The sequence below is a fragment of the Alosa pseudoharengus genome, unplaced genomic scaffold (genome assembly GCF_046254945.1).
Source record: "Alosa pseudoharengus isolate Yale_2024_CS ecotype anadromous, Long Island Sound unplaced genomic scaffold, YU_APseudo_1.1 YU_APseudo_1.1_scf_10, whole genome shotgun sequence".
NCBI classification, from domain to species: Eukaryota; Metazoa; Chordata; class Actinopteri; order Clupeiformes; family Clupeidae; genus Alosa; species Alosa pseudoharengus.
This window is the reverse complement of record NW_027468565.1, coordinates 19,739,130-19,750,277: the sequence shown is the minus strand read 5'-3', so window position 1 is coordinate 19,750,277 and position 11,148 is coordinate 19,739,130. Positions and strand designations below refer to the sequence as shown.

The 11,148-nt window shown below is 40.4% G+C and overlaps 1 protein-coding gene across 2 annotated transcripts; it reads right to left on the bottom strand.

Annotated features, from left to right (window-relative positions):
* Window positions 1–1,603: 1,603 nt before the first annotated feature.
* hbp1 (HMG-box transcription factor 1) lies at window positions 1,604–10,552 on the bottom strand. 2 transcript variants are annotated; one of them, XM_076266947.1, is made up of 11 exons: window positions 10,516–10,552; window positions 9,012–9,192; window positions 8,449–8,668; window positions 8,037–8,157; window positions 7,823–7,934; window positions 6,704–6,819; window positions 6,272–6,428; window positions 5,881–6,025; window positions 5,170–5,463; window positions 2,885–3,026; window positions 1,604–2,592 (listed from the first exon to the last, which is right to left on the bottom strand). In XM_076266947.1, the coding sequence occupies exons 1-11, from the start codon at window positions 10,528–10,530 to the stop codon at window positions 2,575–2,577; spliced, it is 1,521 nt and encodes a 506-aa protein (XP_076123062.1). In that variant the 5' UTR covers window positions 10,531–10,552; the 3' UTR covers window positions 1,604–2,574. The 2 variants fall into 2 exon arrangements, with proteins under 2 accessions (XP_076123062.1, XP_076123068.1); XM_076266953.1 differs by lacking the exon at window positions 10,516–10,552 and adding an exon at window positions 9,316–10,393.
* Window positions 10,553–11,148: the final 596 nt, after the last annotated feature.

The window sequence follows — 11,148 nt, the reverse complement described above, 5'->3', positions numbered from 1 at the left end:
AAGCCTTTGTGGATGGACACTTTTAGATAACACTGAGGGAAGACTCTTTTGTCCATTTATATTTGATGAGGCTTTTACTCCTAAAAAAGCCCTCTTGGCCAACACTGAGTAGAGAGGTCGACACTCTGCCCTTTCCAAGCGCTAAAAGCACACGGTTCCCTTCTGTGACGATGAGAGGTGTGTTCTGATGGAAGCTGGGAAATTCCTGCACATCCTTATTTGGTCTCTCTCTCTCTCTCTCTGTGTGTGTGTGTGTGTGTGTGTGTGTGTCAGTGTGTGTGGAACCATACATGACAATGTATTTATGAGAGTGCAAAGCCCCAGCATTTGACTTGTTGTCTTTGGATGTTGGGTGGAAGTGATGAAGTCAAAACCCATATCCAACGATACAGAGACAGCAATGAGACGAGAGATCGTATTGATGCTTGTTAAGGTTAAAAATGCCCTGGAAATGGTATGTTCTGTGGGTAAGTGTGTGTGTGTGTGTGTGAGAGAGAGAGAGAGCGAGAGAGAGAGAAAGAGAGAATATGAGTAATAGTGTTGAGGACTACTGAACTATTTAAACTGTTGAAGTGTTACATAGCAACCCCTGAAAACAGTCTCTTGCTTTAAAAAAAAAAAATCCTTTTGCTAGCAGGAATATTTTATGCATGACATCAAATTACTATTTAGTTTTGCGCTGAGGCATTGGAAGTCACAGCCACATTTCTGTTCCTACAACAGAAGTCTATTGATCCCCTTTCATACAAGGATCTACAAAACAAGCGTATTCATTTACTGGGATTATACAGTGCTAAAAAACAGGCAGGGTTTTTTGCTTATTGGTAATTGGGAGGACTCCATGTCAGTGTTAGAAAATTTTTCATCCTAAAAAGCACAATAGGAAATAGGAGATATAATACATGTTATACTAGTGTCCCCTACTGGTGACATTCCGAACTGTACATTAAATAAACATGTATTTGGTGATTTTACAACAGTATAAATGATAGGAAAATGCAGACCCATACAGCATTTTCCATGAATGGAATATGGGTAATTTAGTTATATTGTTGCACTAACTGTACATCCTATACTCAACTCGATTAATAGTTCTCCTTTTTTTTCTCTTCTCAGAAACTGTACCTCGCAAAAGTAATTATGAATTTCGAATTTGTGTTCTTTCATCTCCAAGGTAGGTCTTGAGTGTTGCAAAGATTCAATTAAACCTTCAAAGAGATCACAGATTTACTGATGTGGAGCACAGTACAATAAGGACGTCGTTTGAGTTCTTTGTCTGCATGTTTTTGATGTGGCAAATTGGAGAACAAACATAGATTTCTTCTGCCCGTCTCTAAAGTGAGATTGAGCAAACAACTGAATGAGTTAGTGAGTTTTTTTTCTTCAGCCTCTTAAGAGGATCATAAGAAGACATGCAGATCAGTTGTGCACATGCTTCATCTGCTAGGTTTTTTTTTCTTTTTCTGAACGCAGACAAGTTTAGGAAAAAAGGAAAGTCCCTCCAACCTGACCAACAGCACCCAAAGTAAAAGCAAAAACACAAAATTCAGATGAGCTCACAAGTGATCTCTTCCACCTTCTGAAAAATACTGAGAACAGTATGTGAGATGATAGCAAGTTCAAATGTTTATTTATAATACAAGAATAGTTTGTGCAAGAGTTTTAACATGGAACGTGGACCTGTACAATATCAACAACGTTTTTATAAATGCAATGCAATGGCAAACCTGCAGAGCACAACATTGAGCTATACAGTTTGGCCATGATTGTGTCAAAAAAGGATATATTTCAGCTAGATATATAAAGTTTGTATTTTTTTTTTAAGCACAAAAGTTCAGGCTGTATACATTTATTGGTTTTATATAAGGTTATATGTATATAAAGTGCAAAAAAACAAAAACACTTACAGTGATGGCATGACCCTGAAGTGCTGTGTGGGAGTGTGTGCATCCACCCCATGTATATAATAATACATCGTCTTATGGCAGAGTGGTTAGTCACACACACGTATATGGCCTATGCTGAGCAGGTATCTCTTACTAATACAAGAACCTGTCAGCCTGTCAGAGAATACAAAGTTTAACGGGTTACCAAGTCAATGTGCAAGATATTGAGTTATACCAATATAATTAATATGAACAGCTGCAACAAAAGCTATCTAAAATTTCCCCTTTTTACATTTAAAAATAGACATTTGTCTGACTTCTGTCCTTCAGCATCTATAGTAGCACCACAGGATTTCAGGTTTCAAGCCTAGAAATATGAATTTACCTGAAAAAAAGTACTGAGCGATTTCTTACTTTGGAAGTATAAGGCATTTATGTCACTGAAAACATAAGAAAATATATAAGCACTGTTAGTTACTAGATTACATGTTTTCTTAATATGGTTTGCATTTGATTTTCTCTTTATATAACATTTTATCGGCATAATGTCTGGATTAAGTTGTTTTGTTTAAAACAAAGCAGGTGTATTCAGCATCACAGTTAAGTCTCGTCGATCGTACAGGAGAGAGGGGATCGGTTTATTGTTGTCCAGTTCACGTTTCCATGATGATCTCCTGCATATGGGCATCTAGTTCTGCTGGGAGCCCTGTAAAAGGGAAGTATGAAAGGAGCCATTGGAGGCATTGCACACAAAAGTGTACAAACAGATCCTGTGCATCCCTCCAGTAGACTACAGCATGCAAAACTAACCAATTACAAAACTGATATGGAACCAGGTCGCTGAGAGCGACAGGCTGACATCTGGGGGTTCCAGAAAGTATTTCTGTGCCAGTTCACTTTAGTCCTTACACACAATAGTAGTCACCTGGATATAACAGCTTGATTAAAAAAGCTGCTAGATACTTCATGTGTTCACACATAAGTAGCAGGGCTCTTACCGAGTTCGTTCTCTTGCGTTTCCAGCAGTCGGGATTGAGGCGTTTCTGCTCCTCCGCTAGAGCCTTGGCCTCCATGGTGTACATCCTCCTCTCCTCGTTCTTCATCTTCTTCCACTTGTCCCCAAGGATCACGCTGATGGCTCTGTGGGCCAAAGGGCAAAGGGCAGCAGTCAGAGGTGTGCATGAAAAATGTCTCTCCTCTGCAGTGCACTCAATTAATCTGTCCCTAAAGGTCTATGTGGAAACAGTATGATGCCTAGGCCTAATAGGCGAAACAGTCAAAAACAACATCAAGATAAAAATCTTCACATTAATAAAGATCACTTCTAATGATGTCTTTTAAGTTTAATAGCCATGCTGCCTTAGAATAGCACCACTATTTTAACATCCAGTAAATATTTTTGTCAAACGCCAATGGCTACATTATAAATCCTTAGTTTCAGCATGTGATATACTTAATAGTGTATTGCCAATGTACTGAACACATAAACAATAAATGTTAATATAAGAATTAAATAATGGCTGCACAGATCAGTGGTCTCTCTCTTCAAAGTCTGTCTGTCTCCATTACAAAGCCCAGCTACTTAGGCTCCAAGTTTCTGTTTACTGTGCAGTCTCAGAGGTCTTTGACCAAGCCTGCTGTCTTGGCTGTGTGAGCTAATGGCTCTGCAGCATTCCACACATACAGCCCATGAGTCTTCAGAGCCTTCATAATCAACATGTCACTCTAGCTTTCACTGTGCCGACAAGCAGGGTAGTCATGCACACACACACATGCACGCACGCACACACACGCACGCACACACATAGACACACACACACACACATCACTGGAGTCTGGTCTATTGTATATGTAAGGGATTATGGGACAAAAATATGTGTTGCTTGTTTGCTATGAGATATCTGAGCTGCCTTTCTAAATATCCACACGATGGTTCTTGGAAAACGCCTCATATCCTTGTGCTGTCAATCACCAGCTGGCTGAGAGCTACTCCCCCTCAGGGGTGGTATGAACTCTCGAAGAGCAATGAATGAGGGAACCCCAGTTTTCAGCATAACACTTCATCCCCTGCTGCCCTTAGGTCACTGACACCTATCCATCAATTTGACATCTTTGAGGTTCAGTATCCAAACAGCCTCTCTTAGCTTCTCACTGGTTAAAGGTCATGGCTCACTCTACAGTAAAACTTCAGGAGGGTGTATGGTTTTCTTACTACAACTCTGTGTCAGCTTGGTTTAGAGAAGATAAAAATGACACAACATTTTGCATTAGTTTTTGTCTTTTACAACAATACAACAATCTACTTACCTATGAACTGAGCATAAGAATAAGATACATGAAGAAGAAATACCATGCCCTTCCCGTGTACAGTAAGTGAACTATGACTACACAGAACAGACTCTAAAACCAAGCTGAGCATTTTTCAGTGACTACCAGAATATCACCAGAATATCCAACTGAGGTGACCCTCACTGACACTGACACATAGTTTTCTAAAATAAATGATCTGAGTGAATTTGGTCAATGATAAGTAACACTTTATTAATACTAATATTACAGTGGAAAACGCTAGTCATCTTCTTTATGACAAGGTCTTATTTTTTTGTACCCTGGTACGAGAGGCCTCTCTCCATTGAGGGCTGTTTTCAGTCATTGTATCCTAATGGGTGTAGGGTTCATTTTGAAGCCACTGGACACTGACCAGTATGGGATTTCTATGCTAAGCTGAGATATTTGGCTTATGCCAAACCCTGTTGGCAGTAAAGCAGTAATGTATTTTTCCCTTGATGAATCATTTTACACTTTCTTCTTGCTCCTGCTTCAACTATTCTAGGTGTGCTAGCATTGCTTTTACAGTTAGTATTGCTTTGTCTAGCCTTAGCACTATCTGCATAGTTGCAACTACATAGCAAACAGTAAACTCATAATTTCAACGCTATTGCGCTTAGCCACTCCTGCTGCTCACTGATGGATGGGCTGCTCAGAATGGCTAATTCTGCAAACATCTGTTCCAAACTGTAATCCCAGTGAGCTGGGAGAAGGAAGTGGATAGAGACAGTTGTTTTATATAAGAGAAAAAAAAACTTCTGCTGGGTTGGGCGAAACACTGAAAAATATGAAAAGTGGCATGACTGTTAACAAGCCTTGTCAAAACCCTTCTAAATGAACTTATAATTATGACAATTGGGAATAGTGTTTCCTCTCAGGCTGGCATCCTCTCCTTTGTTAGCTGTATCTTAGAGAAGACGCAAATGAGCTCCCCGTGGGAGTTTGAGTTACTTGCCTGTTGTCCTTGCCAGGATACATCTGGGTGTACTCCACACGATACTTCTTGGCGAAGAGCATAAAGGCGTTCATTGGCCGCTTGCATTTGGTGGGCGTGGTGTTGCTGCTGCTTGTTCCTGAGTTGTGGCCGCGATTGGATTTGCTGTGGGAAGCACCGGAGGGCTCCTGGTCACGGCCCAGCTTGTCACAGTCTGGGCTGACAGCGCCCCCACTTGACTGGGAGGCCCGGCGCTGGCGAGCCATGCTACTCAGGACGTACACAGCCGAAGAGTCCAGAGGGGTGAAATCATAACTGTATCCACATCCACACACACACACACACACACACACACACACACACACACACACACACACACACACACACACAAGTACTGTTATGAACTGTTACTCAAGTTCAGGAGTTAATTGTCACTCACATGCCTATTACTGAATGGCAGTGCATGGCTCGTTACTGTAATTAAATGGCCAGAATGAAATGTAAGTCTTGCACCAATATACCCTCTACTCTATTCATAACATACACAAACAAAACAGGTTATAATCTCATCTAAAAGGATAACTGTACCACCCTGTTAAAATGCTGATAGCAAACTGTAAGTCAAACATTAAAATCTCAATCTCCCTCTCTCTTACAGACACACACACACACATATACACACACACACACACACACACACACACACCCCTCATTTCCCGACCCACTCTGTACCTTCTGAATGTGTCAAACACAACAGAGTCATCACAGTTGATGGCATCTTTGTGCCCTGGAGGTAGACACAGGTCTCCCACCTGCACGTCATAGCAGGGGATTCCATACTGCACCACAGTAAGGCTCGGGTAGAAGGAGGACCACCCTGTACAGACAGCAAACACACATACACACACACACACAGGTGAGACTCGCATGAGAGTCACAGACAGCAAGCACTCTTTATTAGTTATCACCTACTTACACTACTTACTGCATTCAGTCAGAGACAGCAAGCACTCTCTATTTGTTATCACCTACTTACACTACTTACATACTGCATTCTGCACACTCACAGAGTCAGATACTAAACCAAATCATCCATGTCACTTCAGAGACATGACTCCCATACCTTTGTTTTTCACATAGAAGGGGTGGTCTAATCTGCACTCAGTGGTTAAAAGGCCATCTTCTGGTGAGCCAGGGTCAAAAGTCAATTTGAGTGCAGATTGGCCAAAGGACACAATCTCCTCAAATGCCACCAACTTCAGACCTTCTGAACCATAGCCCTGCAAAAACAGGAAATATACCAAATGTATTGAGGGGGGACGTTTTGCTCTCAAGCAGTAGATGTGAATGCAATTGGTTTGGTTCTTTCTCTTCTCTCTGGGTTTTGACTTTTCAATAGACTGCTCTCTTAATGGCTTGTCATGAACAGTAATGCATCAATGAATCATGCCTGAAGCTAATTTTAGCCAACAGCACTTCGCCACAAGCCTCTAGAGACATGCACTCTCAAATAATGGCCATTTATTGCAAGTGCTCTTCAGCTGCTGTTCTTTACCTTTGGAGAGATGGATGACATTCCTCCTTCGTCATCTGACTCGTCGTCTGAGTTGCTTAAGTCTTCAACATCCTGCCACTCTACATTGGAGCCCTTATGGAAGCGCAAACGAGTTCCTGACAAAGGTTAAGTTTACATGTGTTATCATCATTATATACTGTAATTGTATACAATGTCTCAACTGACAGCAGTCCTTGTTTGGTGGAGATTTTCATAGCAGAGGACAGTTGTCTACGCTAAGCTACATATCAAATGAACACATTTTCTGCCTATTTCAAAATAAAATCTATGATTCCATACATCGTTGTCTCTGTACTTGCACAATGACAATAAAATTTAATCTAATCTAATCTCAAAATAAAGAAAAACATACATAAAACACATCAAATTTTTACTTTATTACTTTATATTAAGTATTTACATGTATATGTCAGCCTCTCCAGGCAATTGCGCAATTCATGTTTTGAGTTGCAGTACCACAGTTAGAACAATAGGGGGAGCTGTTTGTATTAATATGATATCAGTTCATAAAATGGCTGATGTTCATTCAATCACTCCCACTGTACTGACTAGGAGACACAAACAACAGATCAGCACATTTCCTATGTTCTGTGGTCCAATATGACATGCCTCTGATTGCTCACACATTTTTTTATCAGTTTAGTTTTTGAAAACAGGTTTAACCTTTAAACCTTTACGTCCTATTACAAGTCAGGGGGAGATCGACGCTGAGGATTAAATGGCACTAGTAACAGAGTAGTACAGAGGCACTATAGTTTGCCTGGATATTGCGTGTTTTTTTCCACATTTGTGAAAACATTTGTATAATTAGGGTGAATTATAAAGGATATGTCAAATCTAGAAACACCCAATTCACACTGTAAAGTCAATTACATTTTCGTCAATGCATTATTATTTTAAAGGCAATGTTCCTTGTGAATATTAGGATGATTTCAAGGGTCTGGAAGGTCTCAATATATAGGTAATAAAAGTATTATAAACATAAATGTAGGTTAAAAAGTCAAACTTTCAATTTGTTACTACAAAACTCCTTTGCCAATTTAGTGTGCCCATGTAAGTATATGTTTAAGAGGGCCCCATTGTTGTGCCATTCAATACCTTTTAGGAAGCAATGCCAGACTGTGGAGGGCCAAGAGTGAGACCATCCCATGTCATCATCGTCTGATAACGAGGACATGCAGAAGCTACCAGACTCTGACTCGCTGCTGGCCTAAGGGGTGGCATTCAAAGGGACACAAATGTCACATTTACAGCACAAATAGTGTGAGAAGGGTGGATGGGGGGGTGTTTGTGAGGGGATGAAGGCTTGTACCCTGACACGCCTGCGCTCCCTCATATGGGTCCTTGCCGGACTCGGGGCACTGGAAGCCTGGGGGGGCCGGGCGTAGGAATGTAAACTGTTACTCGTGGCAAAGATGTGCACGGGGGAGGATCTGAGGGTAACAACAAACAAACAAACAAACGGAAATGAGACCAAAGGTATGATAAACATTCCATATGCTTACCGCCATACCAGCCAAAGACTGTCCATGTGTATAGAAAATGCCATGATGCATTTAATGTCTATGCACTTGAAATAACAATTGTTATGTGATCGGTTTCAGTACCATGCCTATGTGACATATGTATCCTCAAGTGTGCTGTGCATGGGTGTGGGCATGACACCTTACTTTATTAATTGACGTAATTAGCCATTATAACTCATTTGTAACTGTATGTATGACCTGTTGTGGGGGGCGTTCTGCAGCAGGGGACTCTGTGGGCTCGTGGCGATGTTGGCCAGCTCTGCCAGCCAGTTGGTGTTGGTGTGAGGGGAGGAGGCTCCATCCACCCCTTTGCCCCAGGCCTCCCCAGGGCCTTCCTGGTGTGACACGCCTGCCTCGACCTGGAACACGCTCGGAGTGGCCTGGTCCTCTTGCACCTCCTGCAGCTCCGGAAGGTCATCTGTACAGTAAACACAGAAACAGCTCTTCAGAAGTTCATATCCACAAGATTTTGTTATCTTAAAGAAACACACCAACTTCTTGGGTTAACCTAACTTAGCATAATTCATTGGAAGACCTGTAGCTAAAAGGGAGTTATAGGCTAACTGGTCTAATCCACTTCCAGTGAATTATGCTAGGCTAACGGCGTCAGACTGGGTTATTGCACATACAGAGAGAATGTATCAAATATGCAAATATTGTTTTCTCTGATAAGAACTGTATGCTGAGCCATATTTATTAGGTCAGGACATGCAAACATTCATCTGATTGATTGATATCAAGAATATTATGCAATAGCCTACCATATTCCATGTGACTCTCAGTGGAAGGGCATCCTGGAGAGGAAGGCAGATCTTCGTTGCACTTTAGCATGTCGAAAGCCTCATCCATACCTACAGTCTCCACCTGCGATTCCAAAACTCTCTCTGGCACCGAATGAGTTTTCATTTCCCACACCATATTACGCCATGTCAGTTTGCCTGACTGACGAAAAAAAGACGTGTGAAACATAAGTATAATAAACGTTAATGTATTAATTTACTTATTTATTGTATTATTATGTCATTAACGACTGAAGACCACGAAAAAAATCGCAATTGCACGAACCATATCGAAATATCAGTGTTGTTCAGTGATAAGTATCATTGCTTTGACAAATATGCGAAATGACTTCAATTAAACGAATGAAAAGGGCCTCAACGACAATTTGTTTGGGTAAGAAAGGGCAAAACTCTGTGAATTAAGTTCTTTGTTTGCGTACGTTCTGTCTTCGTTTCGAAAAAGAGCTGTCATGTGACCTCTTGCATGCAAGGCTTGTTTATAAACTTTAAGAACTTCGCGCATGCGCTTCCCTACTCATTCATTCATAACTGCGTAACAAGACGAGATCAATAACAGTCGGATTAAACTGAACATTCGAGTGAAATGAATTAGCCTGACATATTTTCGAATATATTTTTGCTCAACAATATTTTTCCACAGTCACATTTTACACGTCGGTTCAATTTCTAACAACAACAAAAACTGAATTGATTCTGGGCAGGTCGAATCCTGTCGAATGAAAACATTCACATCTGTCAATCGAGATACAATGGAAAAATAGACAATACCGACGACAACAGTTAATATTCTCGTGTAACACTGAGAGTTGACTGGGTCGATAGTAACATTCATTCATACATTACTAGTTTTCACTGAGCAAAGGGCGATTAAATAAATATATAACGTAGCCTAATATACGAACATAGAAGCAGTCCAATCGTAAATTCAACGACGGTGTCATGTCTTTTGTTCGCAAAATACATGACTGCTTGTAATCAATCCAAACCGTATGTTAGATTCAAACAAGTAAAAAAAACAATTGTTGCTCCTTGAACAGGCTATTGACAAAAAGGAACGTCCAAATGTAGGGGCGAGCTTCTAACTTGTAAACAAAAGAATGTCAACAAGTTGAGACATGAGCACTCTATAGCCCCTTCGTTCTAAGCCCTGAAATGAATGAAACAAAATGTCGAAAGACATTTTAATGGACAACAAAGCGTATCAACGTATTTTCGAGATTGCAGGTCGATTAACTACCTGTCCAACGAACTCGCTAGCAACTAACTAGCTACAACCAAAACAACAAACGTCACAATGAAAAAAATCGATCTTAATCAACTTGTCATTTGCCATCGACCAAAAACATAGCAGTCATTTCAAGCAACACATTTGTCATAACCTATAACTTAAATTCTGATTTCTCATTTCGGTTAGGATTGTCATTCTTTTGTTTAAAAGAGATCTATTGCTAACTTTCTTACTTACCAAACCTGTCGCCATTACCGAGTATCTCTGGCATCCGCTGAAGGGGTGGGACCGATTACTTTTAGAAACACTACACCATTGGATGACGTTAGCGTCAATAAAAAAGCTACGGATGGCCATTGGTCTGTCCGTGATACATAACATAAGACATGCTGAGGTTTGTTATTGAAACAGTCATTGGTTGACTGTATACGCCCGTTAGATTCATTGAGACCTTTATTGGATGATGCTTCTGCAAGCTTTTTCTTTGTTAGATCAACCGACTATAACATCCTCATATTAAATGTACTTAACTTAAGGTGTATCCCATCAGGCAATTGCAGGAGAGTGACAAAAGAAAAAGGATTTTTTTCAATAGAAAACAAGTTTATTTTCATGGAAAGTTAAATGTAACTGACAACATATTACACTCTGGCATTATTAAGAGACCTCTGTAGACCTTTGAGCTTCATTACATTAAATTAAACAGCACTGCCAACACAAACCTACAGTAGTTCCATTGTAATAACAAGATTTCTGACAGAAAATGGTGGTTCAAAACAAGTAAATAATTTCAAAAGTCAGTTAAATTTTAGGTTTCAATTCAGTGGCAGATTAACAAGCCAAGTTCTAAGGTGACATGACAACTGCACA